Consider the following 23,775-nt stretch of genomic DNA (forward strand, 5'->3'; position numbering starts at 1 on the left):
CTCTAGATGTGTTTGTGACTGTGTGGGTGAGAGGTTGCATAGCTGCATCTGTGGACGTGTCTCTATTTGTCATCAAGTGTTTATGCTTGCTGCATAAACCTGAGAGAAGCAGTTCCTGAAAACAGACAGAGAGACTTTAGCTTTATTTTTGTGAAATAGCCTGGAAAATTGCTCCTTTTCTAAGTGTTAAGAATAAGCCGAAGTGAAGATTGCAATGCCGCAGATGGAAGATCCTGGACAGATTAAAGAAAAAATAAATGCTTTAGCTGTAGCTATTAACACATAATGTTTCTGCCGTTATTTATTGGCTTATTGACCTATCTTGTTTGTATATCACTCCATGATATTTGGGCTCTCAAGTCTCCAACACTGTTCTTCAGTGACTCTGACGCAGAAACGTTTGGGAGCTCTGTGTTTAGTCTGTAGTGGATTCCAAAAAATAATGAAAGATTAAATTATGGCAAGTGAACGCTCTGAATAATAATTTATATCCTGACCAAAAATATCTGTAAGATTTTAAAATGTAAAATTAAACAGCGAAATTATGAAAAAAATGATACAATTTGGAGATAACAAAAACATCAATGAGTTGGCTGGAGATCCTGATACTGTTTTTAGCTCTGATCAATAATCAGTGGGTGAGTTACTGAAAAATCTCATTTTTTCTTCATTCATTAAATGCATCGAAATTAAAAGTTGTTAGACAAATCCAAGGTTTCCATCAGTGTATTATAAGCCTGGCGGGCCACCAGGCTGAACATTGTTCATTTATTTTAGTTATTTTAATGAATCCCTTTTTTAAAGACTTTATAGTTGGTGTTTAGGCATTAATCTTCCAGTCTTCCAATAACATATAACTATCAAGCGATATTTTCAAATTTCCTGTCGACTTTAAACATGTTTTACCTCAAAAACATGGCAGGTGACTGGATGACTGCCCTAGCGCCCTGAGCACCTTGCTTAGCAAGTTTCCCTTCAGATCAGTCTTCTTCAATAATTATTTTGTGCATTTAAATCATATAAAGGTTTGGCACAGATGATCTGATGCATAAATGGTGACAATCTTGTAATTCCTGATGATCTTTCAAAGAACCTTCAGCATTTTATTCTCTTTTATTTGCTTAATAAAATCTCAGGTCAGATGTTTAGAAGAATTCGGTGTTGGTCGTGAAAAGAACAATTGATTCATTACACTATACACTCGGCCAACAATAATTGGTGCCTATTGTCTTCAAGTTTAGTCTATAAACAGCATAAAATATAACAGAAGATGTAAACCATGCTAAAGATGTACAAAATAAGTTTTTAATTTCATGAAAAATGCTTGTGTTCAGTCACAGTAAAGACTGAAAGGAGACGCAGAATAGGGCAGATTTTTACTCAATATTACCTGGCAGGTTGTTTAGTTTGAAGGTTTGAGGAGCCAGGATGCAGGCTGCGTTGTCACTGTTTCTTATCTGCGTTTCGCATGTATGATATTTGTCTGTGTCCGTGTTTGAAGTCAAAACATAGTAGTGAAAGTTGAGTCAACGTGAAAAGATGCAGGAGTGGAAACTGAAAAGTCAGAGCGGGTTCAAATAATTGCTTTAACAGTCACACCATCAGGATGTTTCTCTGAGCTGATGTTGATGGCCATCATGGTTTTTCTTCCTTTTACAAACTCTATTTATTTATCAGATTATCTGGGGGGTTTTTCTCCCTCTAATACAGGGGTGTCAAACTCCAGTCCTCAAGGGCCGGTGTCCTGCAACTTTTAGATGTGCCTCTGCTGCACCACACCTGAATAGAATAATTAGGTCATTAGCAAGGCTCTGGAGAACTGATCTACACAAGGAGGAGGTAATTAAGTTATTTCATTCCAGTGTTTTGCACCAGTGGCACATCTAAAAACTGCAGGACACCGGCCCTTGAGGACTGGAGTTTGACACCTGTGCTCTAATATGTCATAAAAATGTAAAAAAAACAAAAGCAAACTACTTAGACAAGTGTAGGTACGTAACATCTTGTGACTCTTGTGTTTATTTTATCATCAAAGACTTAGGATGAAACGATCAAAATTTCATTCAGGATTTGTATTCAAACGGCGAATGGAAAAGATCTCAGTCTTTGAGGTCTGTTTGAAAACGGCTCAGTGAGCAAGAAGAGCTGCTCTCTAAGAGATAAATGAAAAGTTTTTCTGCATGTTTATAGACTCAGGATGCTTGATTAAATCTGGATCTGTATGTGTTGCTATGCTTCATCCTATTGGTGATATTCTGAGGGAGATTAGAAAGAAAATAGTGCAGTAGTAGTACGTAGTGTAGAGCACAAATATCTGTCAGTTTTCTGGGAGTGTTTGACTTTTCATTTTGCAAAGAGTTGTACAGTATTAAAATCAAAATATCCGTAGTGAAATTAACATTAGCAACACATGCAACCACTTGGACGTAGTAATATATTTAATTTGAAACTATTAGCATAATCTGACAGAGAGCAGTGATGAAGTAGACTCAACAAAGTCTAGATCTCTGAGTCTCTGCATCCAAAAAAGTTTATTATAGTGAGATTATATATCCGACACTGCAGCTTTTTTGTGACATTTTGTGCAATATAAGGTTTGGTATCGTTGCTGGAAAAACATTCAGAACTGCAAAGTATTGCTTGGATGTTTGACTGTATAATTAATTTCCGTTGCTTGCTTGCCAATAATTTATGCCTCTGCATTTCTATTCTGTAGGTCTTTTCTAACTTTTTGGATTTTATGTTGCTTCTTCTTTGAGGTCATCTTGCAACAATTTGTGATGTTTCGTCAGTTTTTTTCTTTCCTTTAGGTTTCATTGAGCAATGCCAACATGAGGCTGACAAACATTTGCCAGGAATTGATGTCAGTTAAGAGTTTAAGAAACAGCTTTCCATATCTTGTTTGAAGGCTGGATGCATTTCTGACAGACTTACTCAGTTTTTCCACCCATCGCTTTTGCAAATAATCTTTTTGAAATAATCTCAAATATCTCTCCGACAAGCGAAGAGGAAAAAAACTGCAGCAGCCTTTTTAGGATGTGTGTGTCTGAGTCTTTGTGTGCATTGCCTCAGGGGACCATTAAAGAGAGCAGTTTGCAGTAATAGGAACTATGCTGTGAGTTTGTACTTCTGCTCCCCTGATGAAGCTGATTCACAGAAATCAGGCCGGTTGTTGCTCAACCACTCAGACATCTGCTGAATGTTTTTCTTTTTTTTTCTTCTCTTTTCTTTGCTATCCCTCCACAGCCTCGAACAGTTACTCAAAGATGCTCTTACTAGTCAGAGACTCATTCACATTCTTACAATAAACTCGCCTCAATGAGTCACTGGGCTCAGACCGATGCTCAGTCTGAATGAGAGCAGCGCGTCTTATTAGAGGTCACACATCCGGTGCAATTGTTATGGTAAAGATTTTGGTCCCATTTATTGATTGTGCTGCAGCTGTGAATTATCTGCTGTTTTCTCAATGAGTTGAAGATTGTGCAACTCTGGAAACTTTTGTTAGAGCGTCGGCTTCAGAATGAATGTTCTGCTTCTGATTTATTCTGTCGGATGCAAGGTTTAGCGGTTGGTCCTGTTTCTGTGTCTCAGACCGGTAACCAGAATTAGACAGCATTATTTTGGAATGGCGCCCTCTGCAGATTGAATGCTGCACATGTTGGAAGGTAAACAACACAACAAGGGATCCAATGTATCAATTAATGAGTTAATCTAGAGTTGGTTAATTGACTGACTAAAAACCTGATTTTTCTCTTGCATCAAGAGAGGCTACTGTCTTTCCATAACATAAATTGCTAAATTTGTTATAATATGCAGGGTTTCCCCCAGTATGTCATAAGAAAGGTGGGCCATCAGTATTAAATGCTGACTGAATAATCAGGAAATGGTGGTTTTCTCACATTATTAAAATTAGACATATTTATAAAATATAGCAAAACGGGGATCTCTTAGAACCTGAAGAAAAGATGAAAAGAATAAAATATGTGAAACACTTAAATCTCCCATGAAGAGAGACGTTAATACAAAAATAAAGTCTGGAGGGAATGTTAAAACTTCATACCTCAAAATCAAGTGTTCTTATTGGTATCATAGTTTTTGTTAAACTTTTTCTACTTTATCTCTTCCGCTTTTCTGTCGTCACATCCTCGCCTTCGTAGCACGTCGGTAATTTTGAGAATAAAATGTTGACGCTGCTCCATTTCGATTACAGTGAAGTCTGTCGAGTGTTTATATTTCAAAACAGAACAAGAGAATCTTTGATTCCATACTGCTAGGACCGTTTTGCTTTCCTGTTCTGGTTTGGCTCTGCCATCTTTATTTCTGTATCAACTCCTCTGCTTAAGGATGATCAGTGCGTCCTCTCCTGGATGGTGGCCAAACTACAACAATAAGACAAAATCTGGGAGGATGTTATTAGTTAATTGATTGGAACAAATTTTTGCAATGCATCTCTAAACCGCAAGGCTAATTTTATCTGTTTTTTGTGAAAGCACACCTTTCCCTCTTTCACTGTATTGTTGATTTTATCTTTTTTTTGTTCAGTCTCTTGCTCTTCAACACCTGCAGAAACAAGAACAAAGATTTTCCCCGAAAATCTGAACTAAAATTGAGCTTTAGCAGCAAATTTTGACTCAGAAATCACTAAATGAGTCACACACGCCCTCGTTTTTGCTTCACTTTGTCTCTTATTGATAATATTAGTCCACGTGGTTGAATCACAGAGCTTTGAAAGTTACAAGCGAGGACATAAATCGTTCTCTTGATGTGTGTCAGAGAGAGAGCCCTCCTCTGTGTGTTTTTATGTGTGCAGAATTAACAGGCATTCCTCAGGCTCCCACACTGTCACATAGACTCAAACTCATCCGGTGCATAAATCCCTGGAATCTGTCCTCCCTGCCTTTTCCGCTGCTCTCCATCCCTCCCTCTCTCTTGTCTAATATGTCTCGACTTTTTCCTTCTGCTTCTGCTCATCCCCTCATCTGTGTCTACTTGGTTTGGTCTGGTCCACTTGCACTGTACGCTTTAATGAATCAGAGGTCAAATACATTCATCTCACAAGATGCCACATTTTTAGCCACTTGATGATGTATTGCAAACAACATGCTGGTTGGTAGCAAGTGTGTATATATGATGGATGTGAAATCCAATAAAATCTGTTTTATTTTTTCCCAAATTCCACTTTTTAAATATATTTATTTAATCCTCCCAGTGTGTAGCTATGGTGTGCAAGGTTTTCCCCAGAAAACTTGCTAAACCTGGTGCTCAGGGCGCTAGGGCAGTCATCCAGACGGCTGCCATCTTTGTGAGTTAAAAATGTTTAAAGGTGACAGGAAATTTGAAAATACCACTTGATAGTTTTGTGTCATTGGAAAACTGGAAGATTAATAACAATGCTAAGCCTGGTAGGGGTACAAGTAAAGCCTGGTGGCCCACCAGGCTCATAATTCACTGTGGAAACCCTGGTGTGAATCAGACGCCAAAAGTCCACATTTACTGCTGTTATCCAGGTTTCACAAATGTAACTCAAACATTATGTGTAAAACAATCTTTATAAAAAATCTAGCTTTTATAAATGCTTTAGAGTTGAAGTCAACACCTAAATATTTGTTGCATAAAAAACCTGCAGATTGAGCATAGTTCCGCAATTTTATTTCCTACCTCAGTCATCTCCACTGACATTTTGATGCGTCATGTTACGACAGCCCTCGGTTTGCACTGCTTAAAAAAATTAACAATTTTTAAAAAAAAAATCTGATTATTTGGCACACAGAGCAACAAAACCTTCAAGAAAATCCCTCTGATTTATTTAAATGTTCATGACTGACTCCTGCATGTTTCTGATGTGATTCTTCACCGTCACTGGACTTCACATGAATCCTTGCGCTTCCTGTCAACCATGTGCCGACAAAACATATAGAAAAGTTGTTCTCCTGGTTCATAAAACTCACTAGCTTTGAACCTCGAGCTTTCGTTTTTTTTAAGACTTCTATGTTTCAGTGAGTTTTTCCGCCATGGCTGAGTTATCAAAGCAAAAGCGATTTGGTTTAGAAGAACTTAAATGGCCTTAGAAATGAGCTAGAGACCGTCCAACAACAGTGTATGACCTCAGAAATAGGCTTCTGGAACATTCTCAGATTTATCACTCCTTTACCTTGTGAAAAGCCCCACTAGAAGAGTTGAAGCTGTTGTCGCTGCAAAGGACGGGTCGATATCAACTTAAACTCTGGGGATTGAATGCCAGACATGTTTAAATGTGTGTGAAGGTGGACAAGAAAATACTTTTTGCAACATTGACAATCTTCAGTTTTGATTAAATAACCCAAACAAAAATAACATCTGATCCAGAGGTATAATTACATGTGAATTTCAGTCCTATTAAATACAGAATATGGGAATACAAATGCTGAGAAAGAAATGTGAATTTATCTCCTGATGTTTAGTAATTGATTTCTAGATTAATTCAGTTTTATTCTTACTGAACTGAAATTGGTACTAGTTCATTTGGAGGGTGAGAGTATTTTATAAAAGATTATGTATTATAGTGGTACTTTCTGAGGAAAGTTTCTGACAACTTTTTGACGATACCATGAAACACATTGTATTGAAACTATCACCCACAGACCAGCTGTTTTTCCTTCCACATTCTTATCTCAGGCGTCATCAACTGTAATCAGTTCCTGATAAAACTGTTTTTATCTACAGCTGTTTCATTTCTCTGGTAGCTAACCAGGCAGTGAGTCAGAAACAGTGTTTGAAATTATTCTGAGGAACTTCTCAAGAGTAACAGTGAAGCTGCTGCTTGAATCTTGAGAGCAATCACGGTAGAAATTGTTTGTAGAACGAATTAATGTAAAGTTGAATTAAATTAACACCGAAATTAACCAAACTTGAACTTTATGCCCTTTTCACTTTCTTCATGAACTAAAATGTAACTTTATTCACATATTTTGTGGGAAAAAAAGAGAAAATTAAATGAATGAAGGATTTTCTCAAAAACATCCTCCGGTCACAGAGCCATTTTACTGCGGTAATCATTAGACACATGTATCTGTGTCAATAAAACAAGCATAAGATCCTAATTTGTAGCATTTCATCGTAGCTTCAAACTGCCTGTCATGGTTGATCATTAAGTTTTTAAATCAGGAGCAGAGATGACATCACACTGTGAAAGAGAGCAGTGGATGTTACACAGCTCCGCAGCAAAAAATTACTCTATAGCTGTCTTTAGCTTAGTGTAGCGTTATTAGCATGCTTAGCATCCATCCATCCATCATTCTGCCTAATCATCCATCCATCCATCCATCAATCATTCTGCCTAATCATCCATCCATCCATCATTCTGCCTAACCATCCATCCGTCCGTCCGTCCATCCATCATTCTGCCTAACCGTCCGTCCATCTGTCTCTACATGTGTTTTTTGTTGTCAGTCATTCTTGTCTTAATCATTTCTTTTCTCTAAATGTCTCTCTGACCATTTTCTCTTGACACGTGTCAGAATATCCCAGCGTCCCTGAAGCAGACGCCACGACCGGGCCTCAAGTCTCATCACTTTATTCAAACAAACAGTTCAGTGCTGGCAGGCCGGACCCCGGCGCTGGTTCTGCTTCACACAACCAACTGCTTTGTTTTTGACCGCGGGAGGATTCACAGTCACACATTTGTCCAAGTAAACACATCAGACAGAAACGGCCTCTGTTTTACAGCTTCAGCGTCGAACATCTGGTTCTTATTAATGATGTGTTGGGACACTCTTTTACCTCCAGCTACAGTCAACTTTAACCTAATGTCTATTACCTGATACTGTAAAGATGTTTATTTTTTGCAGCAACCATCTGACCTGGATCATTTTGTGTTTTTCCAAAACTGCTTATGTTTTCAAAATATTCAAAGACATTTTTTCTGACTCCTCAAAGGAGGGTCGTTATTCTCTTCACTCATCGTCTCATCTCCTTTGTTTTGTCTCTGAATGTTGACGTGCAACGCCCAGTGAGATAAATGTCCAGAGAATAATGACGACATTTTGTTGTTTTTCAGGCCTCCAGTCCCAAACTGACAACTTACTGCTCAGATATCCAAGAAGTCCGTCGCTGCACCCGACTGGAGATGCCCGACAACTTAAACACATTCGTTTTAAAGGTACACAGCTCGCCGCACAAAGCATCCACAGTAGGCTCAATTTCATTTTAACATTTATTAGACATTTATTTACATTTCTGTATATATTAGTAAAGTTGGTTTCACTCCAGGACGGTTCCTTGTAGCGATGAGTAAAGTGTTCATCAGTTTTTATCTGTTTACTGCCAATTTATATCAGTCAGTTCCTCCAGATTCTTGAGAATTATTGTGGAAATTCCCACACCTTTTTTGCACTAATACATATTTGGGAGTTTATAGCAGATTTTTCTCAAAAACTGTCAAAAGTTTCCTTACTTGTGCTAAACATCTGCCTCAGCTTTAATTGATGTGAGATTATAGTTCATAAATCTATACAGCGAGTAATAAAAAGTCACATTTATCGTCATAAATCAGTGCAAATATTTCCAAATTAGTGCCACAAACACTTTGAATTTTATTGCAAAAAAAAATCACAAAATCCTGGAAGGACTGAAAAGATGTTCAATAATATTATTTAATTTTAAGAAATCATTGATATTTTAACTGTTTAGCAGGTTTTATCAACACATTCTGGCACAACCGGCCCTTTAAGAGCATTCATCATGTTGATTTGGCCCAAAACGAAAATGGGTTTGACACTGCTGATGTAGAGTTTTCACCTTTTTGCCATTATTATCCATCCATCAATTCAACATCCATCCAGAACTCGCATCACTTCTTATTGAACATTTTTATTCTTACTTAGAAACCTAAAAGACATTGAGGAATCTGACATTTTTGTGTAGAAAGATATCTAGTTGTTGCGAAACATTCATTAAGTTTGATTGAAAAGACTTGAACATGTTGGAAAAATCTAATGTTTCGTTTTCCCTCTCCTTGTTTTTTAAGTTTGAATACAATCTGTGTTTTTAAATGATAATAAAAGCTACCATTTCGCTGCAAATATGTAAGAAGTCTTTCAAAGTCACAAAAAATGACTCAGAAACCAACTGGGAAATCTGTGAATTTGAAGTTTAAAATAAAAAAAACTTATTTAAAAAACATATTTACCAAATTATGAAGCAACATTTTAGCCTGATCCACACTGCTTTAACCTTTAAGTAACGGTATGAATTAGAATAAGGCACATTTTACACATCTGTAACACATTTCCCATTTCGTTGTTTTCATGTGACACAACTTGTTTCCATTTTTGTTTGTGCAGGTTAATCGAGGGAGTTTGATATTTGAGACGGACAACGACCAGCAGGTCAGCTCCTGGACCACAGAGCTAAAGGAATGCATCAGCAACAGGTGAGAAACACCTGAACGCACCACATTTATGACCCAAATGTCTCTCCTCCAAAGCCTGTAATATTTTCAGAAATGTTCCCCCACTAATTTAATTCTAAGTTAATTATTTAAACGACTAGTATATTACAAGTTTCCAGCATTAAACTCCTTGTATTTTGCATCTACGGGAATATTTCAATATCGCTGCATCACTAATAGATTCATCCAAATAGAGCAGCATGGTTCAAGTGTTTCTTTCTGTTTGTTCTTGCTTAAGCAGAGAACCTCGAATTTACTGATAGTTTCTAAAACAGAAATTTATTTTTATGCTCTGCTAAGTCATGGGGAAGACTAAACCACAAAAGGCCTGTGTTAATAAAATTCACAGAATGTACACAGAATGAGTACAAGGTCCGAAGTGGGGCGATAAATCAATTTGATCTATTAATGAAATTTTTGTTTTTGAATAAATGTGGATTTTTTTTCACCAATGCATCTTTGGGTTTCCGTAGTTTGGAATGATGTCTTCCTGATTGATAAGCTTGTTTTAAAACTTTTATCTATTTAGACTTTGAATTCTTATCAACTCTATTATGCAAAATAGGACCAGACAAAATTTTGTTAATTAATGAAGTTCTAATATTACCAGAATAAGGTCATGATATTATAAGAATAAAATAGTAATTTTATGATAACTTCAGCAGAAAAATAACAAAAAAATTCAAATGAGCAATGTCGAGCATCTTGTGAAGTTATACTTGGGTAAAAGTTTTATAAATAATATTTAATACTTAATCTTTAAAGGCATCAGTATAAAATTATTATCAACATCAGGACTTTGAAATGATCGTACAAAGAAAGTTTTACACAAACTGAGTGTAACGTGTCAGGTTCTTAACTTAGCTTTTTTCTCATTAACTTTTTTTGTCTTGCATTTTTTAGACTCTTTTAGTAAAACTGTGTCTTGAAGGTATTTTCTGTCATTTGTAATTTCTCTTTTTAGAAAAGAGAGTGAGAAAAATAATTTATTAACACTGAATTTAGTATGAAAATGCTTAATTTTTAATTCATCAATATTGTCTTGAAGCTCTCGCCTGTAACACTTTAACCAGATTTTAAGAGAATTGAAGCTCGTGCAATAAATGGATATATTTGTAGGCAGTTTACCGTTAAACTGAAGTAGTTAAGTGACATGAAACATTTCTTTTAAAAAAAGGATTCATCAGCATCATCATCTTTACACGCCTGCTTTCACCTTTTCCCTCAAGAGACTCTGAGCAGAAATAACTTGTTTTTCTTCTTCTGGCTGAGTTGAATGTTTACTCATGCTGAGGTATGTGTTTGCAAAGTGAAAGGGCTCCTTAAGATGTGCATGAGGACAGGCTAGTGTGTCTGGGTACGCGTGAGTGTGTGTCTGTCTGTGCATTGGTTTGAACTCGGCTATGTTTGCAATATTTCTGCAGAAAAGTATTTAGTTTAAACCTTTTAACAGGGTCTGTTATGAAAAGTGGATTGGAAACGGTGCTGGTGAGAAGCCCAAAAGCAAAAAGAAAATAACTATTCCAGTTTCCTGATCTCTTCCTAATAATTAACTGAAAACATTTTTACTGCAATGTTTTCAGCATCTGACTTCAGCAAAATCCTTAGGATCATTAAAAACTATCAGCTGTTTATTTTAAACCAAAGTTCTATGCATTTTAATATTTTACCCCGCATAACTAAGCCTGTAAAAAGTATAAACTAATGTCACACTTTTTACTGCTTTAGTAACCAGTCATTATTAACAAAACTTGGCCTTTTTTGACAAAAAGAAATGCTAAAAAACAGATTTTTACAAAAGAATGACAAATAAAAATTGTCATTATTTATTAATTAAATAAATAAATGTATTCTTTAAATAAATGTATTTATTTATTAGATAAATAAGTGTAATAAATTAATTAATTTATTAATAAAAAAATAATGACATTAATATATTTATTCCATAAATTATTTGTAATTAATATACATTTATTTATTAAATTTAATAAATCTTATTCATTTATTAAGTAAATACATTTATTCATTAATAAATGTATTTATTTACTAAGTATGTAAATAAATGCATTTATTTATTTGTAAATAAATGTATTTATTCATAAATATTGATAAATAAATAAATCAATATTTATGAATAAATTTATAAATATTCACTCTTTTTAAGAATGGAGACACCCAAGTGCAGTGAGTGTCTTAAATTTGTTGACGGATTATGGATTATTGATTTGTAAAAGCAATTAAAGCGTAAAAGCAACCAAGGGGGTGAATACTTCTTATAGACACTGTATTTTACTTACATTTAAACATTTGTTAGACCATTATGACAGAAATGTAAAGCCTATATTTCCTCAAAACTTATCACCAGCCAAATGGTAACTCATTAGCTCGCTACCTCATTAGCTAGTATGTTAGCATCAGTATACTGTATGTCACTTGATGCATAAATGGGTGTTAGCAGTGAGTTATCTGTAGCCTCACACAGTGTAGACGTCTGAGTGCGACTCAAACTTCTGCCTGACAGAAAACATTTAGGAACAACTCAGAGCTAAGGGAGAGACTCCAACATGCTGCCACCATGAGCGGCACTATTCAAATTCAACTTTAATTCATGTTTTTGTTGTTGTTGTTATAAATAGCAGCAAGAAATTTACCTGGTATTTTTAGGCAGTTTGTGTTACTTTTAACAACTTCCTTATTTATTGAACAAAGACTCTTGGCAAAATGGAGAAGTTGTGGGTGAATCTAAAACAATGTTTATCGCATAATTCAAACATAAAATCAGCTCCAGCAACATTAACTTGAAGTCTTTGTGACTTTGTCAGCTTCTCACATTTCGTGGATAAATTCAGTGTTTATTTCTGTCTAAATTTGCTTCCTAAATAAGGCGAATGTTAATTTATTCACAACATCTTAGTTTGTTTTAAGATTCTTAGTGGGAGGTTATGCCAGAGGTTTTTGATTAATGGTTATCTCTCTGTCGATCATCGAACTGCGGCCTAGGGTGTCCTGGTGCCAAGTGCACATATGGACACCCTTATGCTTGAACATGGTGTTCGTTATGGACAATCCATGGCGAGCACAGAAGTCCAGCAACAGAACACCGCTCGAGTTCAGGTCGGGCGGGCCGTTCCTCCCAACCACGCCCCTCCAGGTCTCACTGTCATTGCCCACGTGAGCGTTGAAGTCCCCCAGCAGAACAAGGGAGTCCCCAGGAGGAGCACTCTCCAGTACCCCCTCTAAGGACTCCAAAAAGGGTGGGTAATCTGAACTGTCGTTCGGCCCGTAAGCACAAACGACAGTCAGAACCCGTCCCCCCACCCGTAGGCGGAGGGATGCTACCCTCTCGTTCACCGGGGTAAACCCCAACGTACAGGCGCCGAGATGGGGAGCAACAAGTATGCCCACTCCTGCCCGACGCCTCTCACCCTGGGCAACTCCAGAGTGGAAGTATGTCCAGCCCCTCTCAAGGAGACTGGTTCCAGAACCAGAGCCGTGCGTCGAGGTGAGACCGACTATTTCTAGCCGGAACCTCTCGACCTCACGCACTAGCTCCGGCTCCTTCCCCACCAGAGAGGTGACATTCCACGTCCCAAGAGCCAGTTTCTGCAACCGAGGATCGGACCGCCAGGGTCCCCTCCCTCTGCTGCCACCCATCCCACACTGCACCCGACCCCTTTGGCCCCTCCCACGGGTGGTGGGCCCATGGGAGGGGGGGCCCATGTTTCCTCTTCGGGCTGAGCCCGGCCGGGCTCCATGGGTAAAAGCCCGGCCACCAGACGCTCGCCATCGTGCCCCCCCTCCAGGCCTGGCTCCAGAGTGGGGCCCCGGTGACCCGCGTCCGGGCGAGGGAACACCAAGTCCAAAGTTTTCCTTCATCATTGGGGTCTTTGGGCTGCTCTTTGTCTGGTCCCTCACCTAGGACCTGTCTGCCTTGGGTGACCCTACCAGGGGCATGAAGCCCCAGACAGCATAGCTCCTAGGATCATTGGGACACTCAAACCCCTCCACCACGATAAGGTGGCAGCCCATGGAGGAGATAAGGTGGCAGCCCATGGAGGAGAGGCCGCAGTTCGATGATCGACTTTGTCATCGTTTCATCGGATCTGCGGCCGTATGTCTTGGACACTCGGGTGAAGAGAGGTGCGGAGCTGTCCACTGACCACTACCTGGTGGTGAGTTGGCTCCGGTGGTGGGGGCGAAAGCCGGTCAGACCTGGCAGGCCCAAACGTGTTGTGAGGGTCTGCTGGGAACGTCTGGCGGAATCCCCTGTGAGACGGAGCTTTAACTCCCATCTCCGGCAAAACTTCGAACACGTCCCGGGGGAGGTGGGGGACATGGAGTCTGAGTGGACCGTGTTCCGTGCCTCCATTGTCGAGGCGGCCGATCGGAGCTGTGGCCGCAAGGTTGTCGGTGCCTGTCGCGGCGGCAACCCTCGAACCCGCTGGTGGACACCTTCGGTGAGGGATGCCGTCAGGCTGAAGAAGGAGTCCTATCGGGCCTTTTTGGCCTGTGGGACTCCGGAAGCAGCTGATGGGTACCGGCGGGCGAAGCGGCATGCGGCTCGGGCGGTTGCTGAGGCAAAAACCCGGGCGTGGGAGGAGTTTGGAGAGGCCATGGAGAAAGACTTCCGTACGGCTTCGAGGCGATTCTGGTCCACCATCCGGCGTCTCAGGGGGGGGAAGCGGTGCAGCACCAACACTGTTTATAGTGGGGATGGTGTGCTGCTGACCTCTACTCGGGACGTTGTGGGCCGGTGGGCAGAGTACTTCGAAGACCTCCTCAATCCCACCAACATGCCTTCCACTGAGGAAGCGGAGCCTGGGGACTCTGGGTTGGGCTCTCCAATCTCTGGGGACGAGGTCGCCGAGGTGGTTAAAAAGCTCCTCGGTGGCAGGGCCCCGGGGGTGGATGAGATCCGCCCGGAGTTCCTTAAGGCTCTGGATGTTGTAGGGTTGTGTTGGTTGACGCGACTCTGCAATGTCGCATGGACATCGGGGGCAGTTCCCCTGGATTGGCAGACTGGGGTGGTGGTCCCCCTGTTCAAAAAGGGGGACCGGAGGGTGTGCTCCAATTATAGAGGGGTCACACTCTTAAGCCTCCCTGGCAAGGTCTATTCAGGGGTCCTGGAGAGGAGGGTCCGTCGGATAGTCGAACCTCGGATTCAGGAAGAGCAGTGTGGTTTTCGTCCTGGTCGTGGAACGCTGGACCAGCTCTACACCCTCGGCAGGGTCCTGGAGGGTGCATGGGAGTTCGCCCAACCAGTCTACATGTGTTTTGTGGACCTGGAGAAGGCGTTCGACCGTGTCCCTCGGGGAGCCCTGTGGGGGGTTCTCCGGGAGTATGGGGTACCGGGCCCTTTGATACGGGCTGTCAGGTCCCTGTATGACCGGTGTCAGAGTCTGGTCCGCATTGCCGGCAGTAAGTCGGGCTCGTTTCCGGTGAGAGTTGGACTCCGCCAGGGCTGCCCTTTGTCACCGATTCTGTTCATCACTTTCATGGACAGAATTTCTAGGCGCAGCCAAGGTGTTGAGGGGATCCGATTTGGTGGCCTTAGGATCTCATCTCTGCTTTTTGCAGACGATGTGGTCCTTTTGGCTTCATCAGATCGTGATCTGCAGCTCTCGCTGGAGCGGTTCGCAGCCGAGTGTGACGCGGCCGGGATGAGGATCAGTGCCTCCAAATCCGAGGCCATGGTCTTGAGCCGGAAAAGGGTAGAGTGCCTTCTCCGGGTCAGGGGGGGTGTCCTGCCCCAAGTGGAGGAGTTTAAGTATCTCGGGATCTTGTTCACGAATGGGGGAAGAAGGGAGCGGGAGATCGACAGGCGGATTGGCGCAGCGTCTGCTGTCAAGCGGGCGCTGTACCGGTCCGTCGTGGTGAAGAGAGAGCTGAGCCAAAAAGCGAAGCTCTCGATTTACCGGTCGATCTACGTTCCCACCCTCATCTATGGTCATGAGCTTTGGGTCATGACCGAAAGAACGAGATCGCGGATACAAGCGGCCGAAATGGGTTTTCTCCGTAGGGTGGCTGGGCTCTCCCTTAGAGATAGGGTGAGAAGCTCAGTCATCCGGGAGGGACTCAGAGTAGAGCCGCTGCTCCTTCACATCGAGAGGAGCCAGTTGAGGTGGCTCGGGCATCTGGTCAGGATGCCTCCTAGACGCCTCCCTGGTGAGGTGTTCCGGGCACGTCCCACCGGGAGGAGGCCCCGGGGAAGACCCAGGACACGCTGGAGGGACTATGTCTCTCGGCTGGCCTGGGAACGCCTCGGGATTCCCCCGGAGGAGCTAGAAGAAGTGGCTGGGGAGAGGGAAGTCTGGGCCTCCCTTCTGAAGCTGCTACCCCCGCGACCCGACCTCGGATAAGCGGAAGAAGATGGATGGATGGATGGATGGATGGTTATCTCTCTGGTCATTAGATGTTTGATGGCGTCTGTGACAGGAACACATGGAAAACTGATTTTCGACTCCATTTGGACCTCTTCTATTTGCAAAAGTTGCACAACTTCATGAGAAATTACAGTTTCTCATGAAGGAAAATACTACAAAAGAAGAGCAGTTTTCTTTGTTTTTGTTTCATATCTGTCTAGATTTCTCCTCCTCCTTCTGCTTCTGTTTAACCTCAAATTGAAGCTGAAGAAGAAACTGAGTGACAGGAAAGTGTAAACAACACAATCTACCGTTGTGTTGAGAGGATCATTACTGCTTTTACTTGTTGTATTTTACTTTATATTCTTATTTTGTCAAGCCCAGGATGTTCTTCTGAGTTTAGATTGTTAAAGTGGGCATTAACGCCCCCTACTGACGGAGTCAGGGTATTACTAAATATGTTTTTGGAAATCCACAGACCATGTCGAACCTGGTGAAAAAATATCCGTTTAAAAATATCTGCATCTTAATTTATTATTGTTTATATTCTTAATTTTAAGATTTTGTGATCAAAAGCAGATTTTTAACAATTTATAATTGTCTATTTTGTTCATATCTTAAGACCGGGAAAGAATGCTTTTAATTATTTATGATATTAGTTTTTTCTAACTTTTTATTTTTTAAATTTGAGAGTTGGTAAGGGAAAGTAGATTTTTTAAATGTTGTTTTTTTCACAATTTAAATTATTTTTAATATTAAAGCTGTAAGAGAAAGAAGAGAAGTTATTTTATTTTGCCTAATATATAAAATCTTAGATTGTTAGAATGTAGAATTGAAGACCTACAGATTGTAAATTTGTTGACGAGATTAAAATTAGCATCATAAATACTTCCCAGTAATATGAAAATAAGCCATGGCTGCATTTCTTGGATTTCTCTTCCGTTCAGCTGCGTAAAGTCTTGCATATTGAGTCACTGAACCCTCAGCATTTCAGATTCACTGATGAGGTTTATAACATCTAAGGTTTTAGTTATACGACAAGCGACGTTTAATCGCACAATAGACTTCTGTGAGGCGACTGATGCGAGCAAATGATTTAAAGGTGGAAGAATAGGATCAACTTTAAGGATCATGTGAGGGAACGTTAAGACGTTTCTCTTTTAAATCCTCGAAGCTTCGCAGCCTGACTGAACCCTCCTCACTGAGACGGAGGACAAAGATTGTCCCGGAGACAGAAGGACAAAAACACAAATGCTTTCTGCGAGGCAGAAGGAGACTTTCGCCTTCCTGTTATTCAGAGCAACACAAAGTCAAGTCAGCATTTACGCAGGATTTTCTCCTACTTCCCTATTTAACATTCCCACTCTCGTCTGTGCAGTTACACACACACAACGCAGTGCGTGGGCATGTGTGTGTGGGGGTGTGTGTGCGTGCGTGTGTGAGCAGTGATACAGAAGAACAGTGGGTTTCAGTTCAGATCTCAACTGGACCAACTTCCTGTCTGTGCTCGGTGTCTTTGTGTTTCTTCAGCCGCCTGCTGTTTCCTCCACATTCACCAAGCTCCACACACACAGGCGCACGCCATCACGCAAACAGACACACACACACAGACACATGCAGTACTGTGCAGAAGTTTTGAACCACTTCTAATTTCTTTACAAGTGGTTCTCTTTTGCCTCCAAGAGTCCAGATTTTGTTGTGATCTTTTAAAGTGATCTAGATTTATAGTTTTAAAGGTTTTTCTCTGAACGTTTTTACATATTATTCCTGAAGAGAGCAACCTAAACCGCCAGGGATGTGCACAGCGCGACCCCGGATTCAATTGCGGCATTCTGTGGCCTCGACTGCAGATTAAAAATAGTATAAATCTGACCCATCAACAAGTGGATGCAGATGAAAGCTTTTTATACATCTTCTTAAATTAAAAATGTTCAGCACAACACAAAGTATTTTTCCAACAATTATTAGCCGTGCACTTTACTTTGATTTTTACAATAACATCCAGCAACTTTTAAATCATTGGTAAACTTCTCTTTAGAAGAAAGTTCTCATTTTTGTTGCTGAAATTGGATTAAAATCATTTTCTAACCAACAAAGAGGGAAACATTCAATCAGAAAACTTAAAAACCTGTACACCGCTCTTTTACTAAGGGAAACATATGATGTTTCAGATGTTTTGCTGCTCTTTTCTACTTTATTTTATAAAAATATTGCATGTTTAAATCACTGAAAAGTACTATAAAATCATGTAGCATTTTTATTGTCCAGTTTTAAACAACCAGTTTTAACTGCTTTCAGTATCACAGTTAGCAAAATTAATACCTAAACACCAACTATAAAGTCTTTAAAAAAGGCGATAATTAAAAATAATAATAATAATAAATTAGCAATCCTAAACCTGATGGGGGCACAAGTAAAGTCTGGTGGCCCGCCAGGCTTATAATACATTGAGGGAAACCCTGCAGCTGCTTCACTTTCACAGTTGCTAAAAACTTTTCAAAGTAACAATTCGTTGAAACTAAATGTGTAAAGTGGCTCTGAATGGTGGTGTCGCCCCCTTCAGGTCAGGCAGTGTGGATCTGGAGTCCCCCCTGTCCTCAGCTGACAGCTCTGCTCCAGCCAATCAGAGGAGGAGCTCAGACTCAGGACGTCAGAGTAAGTAGCAGGACGATGCTCCTGTGATAATCTGGGTGCTCTTCCTTCCTTTTCTGAGGTTTAAAAAAATAAAAATTTATCATAAAATTAATTTCTTTTGTCTCTCCAGGCCCCGTCACCTTCGCCCTCCCTGAGCAGGTCATCCAGAAGGCCGATGACTTCCTGGTTTCTTTCCCCTGGTTTCACGGCCCCATCTCTCGGGTCAAGGCAGCCCACCTGGTGCAGAGCTCCGGACCCGACGGCCACGGCGTGTTTCTGGTCCGGCAGAGCGAGACGCGGAGGGGAGACTTCGTCCTCACGTTTAACTACCAGGGAAAAGCAAAGGTGAACGCGGCTGAACGTCTGGAGGCACAGTGAGCTGCTGCTTCTTCTCCTTCATGTTTTAAATAAGAGTTTGGTTGTTTTTCTGTTTTTCCTCTTGCAGCATCTGCGCCTCTCTCTGAACGAATGGGGTCAATGCAGGGTGCAGCACCTGCGCTTCCCCTCCGTCATGGACATGCTCAGCCACTTCCGCCTCTACCCCATCCCGCTGGAGTGCGGAGCAGCCGGAGCCGTCACGCTGTCCAGCTTCGTCCTGGCCGGCTCCACCCCCCCCTCACAGGGTGAGCCTCTTACTGGGACAATAATGACTATTTAATATCCGTTACGGGCTGAGACATGGGCTGCAACTAACAGTTATTATAATAATCAATCATTCTATCAATTAGTTGGATAAAAAAAATTGGCACATTCTGCAGATTTTTCATTTAACCCCGAAAGCCTTTTTATGCAATGTTAGAAATACATTAAAAGATGCCAATAAACATTTTAAAACGGAATTTTAATTAAGAAAATAAACATTTTAATGTCTAAAATACAGTAACGTAACATTGCTGTAGGGTTAATAATTATGGTTAGAATGCAGTGTAGAAAAATAAAAGTCAGTTGAATTTGGGAAACAATCAACCTGATTTCATAGGGCAAAAATCTCTAAAGAACTAACAGGGAACTATTTCATAAAATCCAAATAAAATTCATTGAAGTTTGTGGTTGCAATGTGTCAAAATGAAAAAGTTAAAGTTAAAATACAACACATTATGAAATCCGATCCAATTATTTTAGTAATTGATTAGTCTATTAATTATTCCGAATTTTTTTCAACTAAAGCTTTATATACAGTATTAGAAATAGATGAAAAAAATACAAATAAATAATTTTTAAATAAAAAATAGGCAATTTATTGTCTAAAATTTAATAGCGCAGCCTTCCTTTAGCGATACAATGGCGAAAAAAAAAGTATTTTCACCTTGTTCAGGTTGCTCCGTCATGACAGAGTAATTATAACCTCATAAACACAAACACTGTTCCTGACAAACATTCCCATTTGTAATGACTCTTCTTTAGGACAAAGAAGTTTGATTTGTTACACAATAACTGCATTTAATCACATTTTGAGAAAACAGTCAAAATAATCCTGATGATGTGGACAGTTTGGGGGGGGGTTTAAACATACATTTGAATGTATCATGACAACAATGAATCAAAATTCTTCTAAGATGTTTATCACAATAAATGATGAGCGGTGTGATGTGTTGACTCCTTGGCTCATTTCCTGTCTCTGCTCCTCAGGCCAGCTCTCCGGCGCGCTCCTCGTCCCCTTCTCCCTCCATCGGTGGAGCTCCGAGCCCAGCTTGGCTCGCTGCAGCCTGGCCCGCAGCTCCAGCCAGCCCCCCGCCTTCTCCCCGTCCCCCACCAGCACCACCTCCACCTCCAGCCCCGGCTCCTTCTCCCAGTTCGGCCGCGCCATCCCGACCACGGAGCCCGCACCGTCGGCGCCCGCCCACCTGCGCCGGAGCGAGTCGGTGGGGAGGCGGCCCCTGCTGCGCAACCCCAACTCTCACACTCCCATCATCCCTCAGCGGGATTCGGACTACGAACTGGAGTCTGACCGCGGTCGCAAGCGGGCGATAGACAACCAGTACATGTTGCTCTGACCCTCCGCTCGGCCGGCCATGAAGACGCAGTCGCGAGGATCGCTCGGATGAAGTGCGTCGCCTTCATCGGGATGAAAACGAGGCCAACGAAAATGAGGGAACGAATCCGAACAAGACGGACAAATGCAAAATACGCAAAGAAACCCCAACAAAAACAAGTTTGCCTCACCCTCAGAACCTCCAGTGTCCACAGTGAATGTATTTCTGGACTTTAATAAGAGTATTGACGATGATGATTAATCTTGTTTTTGATCGACGAAAGAGAGAAAGTTTATTAACACCTGTTGTGATTTTCTTATTAGTGCACTTGATGTTATTTCTGAAATGATGGGAAATCACTGTGCGCTCCTTTTGGGAAAACGTAGGGCATGAACTTTCCGCACAAAGTTCCCAAAGCGGAGGAAAACCTCCACTTCTCGACAAAAATGAAACTGCGCTCCTTTTCCTCGTGGGATCAAATTCTGCTCTTCCTCTTTGTGCATTATTAAGCATCTAAGTGCGCATCACTTTCAGTGCACTTTGTACACGTTGTGTATTTTTTCAATATACGCAATCTTTTGTAAAAAAAAAAAAAAACTAAAAAGGAGAAAAGAGGCAGTTCTAGAAACTAAATCGCTGTTAAAAAACAGAAACGGGATTTAGGATTTTCATGTCAGCTGAAGCTGAGTTTGTGATCCGAGTCTGGATGTGAGATGAGCAAAACGAACCGTAAAGAAATTATGTCAACAAAATGATGAATTAAAGAAAATGCCACAAAATCAAACAAACTGGAATGACAGTGAAAGTTTTACCGACCTACAGCCAAAAACCTGAGGTTTAGAAAATGTTCAAATCTGGATTTTAACATTGGCCAGAATGTTGGCCCGACATTCTGCTGCAGAAACCTGAGAAATTATCATTTCTGACAGAAAGCTGTTTATTCTTCTAGAAATCACTGAATCAGTTTAATCTGATCTGTCCAATAAATATCTCTTATGCATTAGCACTAGAACTACCAAAGATTCCCAAAATGGGAATCTTCGTCCAGGTACCAGAGAGGGGCCAGTTTGGCCCTGTCCCTAGAGCTACCAGAGAGGGGCCAGTTTGGCCCTCCAAGAGAGGGTGTGAAGAGGCGCCTTTGTTATGTAAATAAGGCCATTACTATCCTGTTCCAAGGACAATCAGCGTGAAAGTTGATGTAGTGAGTTTCTCTCTCCTCCCCCCTGCTCATCTACAGGGATGCTAATTAGACCATTCAGAGTCGTCAGTTTGGCCACATTTGGATGCTAATAACCCAGTTTGGCCCTCTCTCGGTAGTTCTAGGAAGATACCCAATTTGGCCCCTCTTGGTAGAGATAGGAATTTCTCAAAATCCTGGTAGTCCTAGTGTTAGTGGTGAGACATTTCACAGTTTTCCAGAGTTAGATAAAAGGAAATAAGAGCGATGTCTTTATTTCTAGACTAGATTCTCGTCTGATTGAATATCACTAATTTGCTGATTCCTTCAGGCTGCTGGCAGATTTTAGCTGACTCTGATTGGTCAGGCTACTGGTTTGGAACGCTGGAAAACTAAATCGTAATTTTAAAACTACATCTTTAGTTTTAACGTTTTATTTTGTTGGGTTTTTTTTTAATGGAAGAATTTTACGACTTTACTACTTTTTCCGTAACGAAGTTGATTTGACCTGGACTATCTCTATCTGGTATAAAAAATTAGTTTGAAGCACTGTATAAATTATTACATGTTTATTAAATTGATACTAATTTCTATGTAATTATTAGATTAGAGTCAGCATGGAGGGCAGCAGGATCCAGATTCCTGCTCCGGAAACGTGAAGCAGCATCACTTTAAGGTCGTCCTGGAGACAGACGCAGTCAGTTATCTCGTCCCTTAAAGATGAGATAACTGTCTTAAAGTTACAGTTATCTCATCCCTTAAAGACTTCTAATGATCCGTGAAGAAGTTGACTCCAGTTTTTTGTTTTTGTGGCATTCGGTGAGGGAATACTCCGCAGCACTTCCAGACAGAAACAATGATTGGACTGAATCAGGGTCTACATGATTTGTCCTCTTTCTAACAGAGACGTTTGGTTTTCGGTGACGCAGCTCGGCTGCTACAACCACATTTCCCCTCCCCAGTTTCAGGCACCTTTCTCCATTCTGGTAGCAGCGTTATGTGTCTTAGCTTTACGTTTTTACACTTATAGCATTAATTCTTTGTATTTTCTCTCACTTCACCACAGCAGCTGAAACCAAAAGGGCTGCAAAGAATCATGTTTTTTTTTTTTTACACTAGATGTATTTTCTAATCGATTATTATATATTTTTAAAAGGAAAGTTTTGTAAACTTTGTTTCGAAAGGTGTTTAAATGTGGCGTGGGATGTTGCAGAACCACTACCATTAATAATTAAAGGTGCCTTTATAAAAGGTTTAAAACCATAATTTTGACCACAACAAGCAACTCAGGTGTGCGTTTTAGTGAATGAAGCCTTTAACCAAAACCCAGAGTTCTCCATCATTCTCCATCCCAAACTTTAGAGAAGTCAAAGATTATCTGTAACTTTCACATCCACTCGCAGCGGGATGAGTTTGGGAAGTCTTCTAACTTTGCTTGAACACTAACTTCAGCAGATCATTTTACATTTGCTCACAGTAAACTTGCGCCTAAAGTTTGGTGTCTTTCTCTGCAGCTTCCTGTTTCGTTTTCCCTCCTGGTTTTGATAGTTCTTGTAGTAATAGACCAGCTTTTTTAATTATTACTTTTTCTACCAAAGTTAACATTTGTTGGTTTACTTAATGGTTGTTGCGTCCTGTGTTATTGTGATCTAGACTGACATCTTTTAAGGGGAACAAAAACAAGGATGTTTTTGGCAAACGTACGGTTGTTCTTCCTGCCTTTATGTGTCTGAACAGATTCCTTCGTCACCTCTGTTTCATTTCTGCTAAAGCAGAGCAACGGTAAAAGCAAAAAATAAAAAGAAGAAGAAGAAAACTATTCTGAGCACCAGTCTCGTATCCTCTCTCGCTCTTCTTAGTTAATGTCTTTTTTTATAATTATTATTATTATTATTCCTGGGAGAGTGACTGTGCCTTTGCCAGAAAGCTGCTGTTGCTTTTTTCCCCTCCTCCAGAGCTCAGGGTGTGATCGTGCCGTGCAATAAATGAAAGATACTTCACACCATGCTGAACGGAAGAATTAGGTGCTTATATATCCGCTTATAGACCAAAAACAGTCAAATTCAAACAGAAAACCTGCTGCATAACAACCACAGCTGCCAGATTTTAGTTTATTTTTCTATACTTCTATACAACCTTAAAGTGTTATCAAGGTGTCATTAGCCCTGATCGCCTCCCCTCCCCGTCGTATTGCTGATTTCA

The 23,775-nt window shown here is 40.8% G+C and overlaps 1 protein-coding gene across 1 annotated transcript in view; it reads left to right on the forward strand.

Annotated features, from left to right (window-relative positions):
* Positions 1-22,839, forward strand: part of sh2b3 (SH2B adaptor protein 3) — a 65,296-nt gene extending 42,457 nt beyond the window's left edge. Inside the window, exons 3-8 of the mRNA XM_032578574.1 lie at positions 8,036-8,137; positions 9,321-9,409; positions 18,353-18,444; positions 18,554-18,768; positions 18,869-19,046; positions 20,053-22,839. Of these exons, the coding sequence (XP_032434465.1) occupies positions 8,036-8,137; positions 9,321-9,409; positions 18,353-18,444; positions 18,554-18,768; positions 18,869-19,046; positions 20,053-20,417 (1,041 nt within the window). The 3' untranslated portion in view covers positions 20,418-22,839. The remainder of the gene's footprint in view (positions 1-8,035; positions 8,138-9,320; positions 9,410-18,352; positions 18,445-18,553; positions 18,769-18,868; positions 19,047-20,052) is intronic.
* The last annotated feature ends 936 nt before the right edge of the window (positions 22,840-23,775 follow it).

This window comes from Xiphophorus hellerii, chromosome 12, assembly GCF_003331165.1.
Source record: "Xiphophorus hellerii strain 12219 chromosome 12, Xiphophorus_hellerii-4.1, whole genome shotgun sequence".
Taxonomy (NCBI): domain Eukaryota; kingdom Metazoa; phylum Chordata; class Actinopteri; order Cyprinodontiformes; family Poeciliidae; genus Xiphophorus; species Xiphophorus hellerii.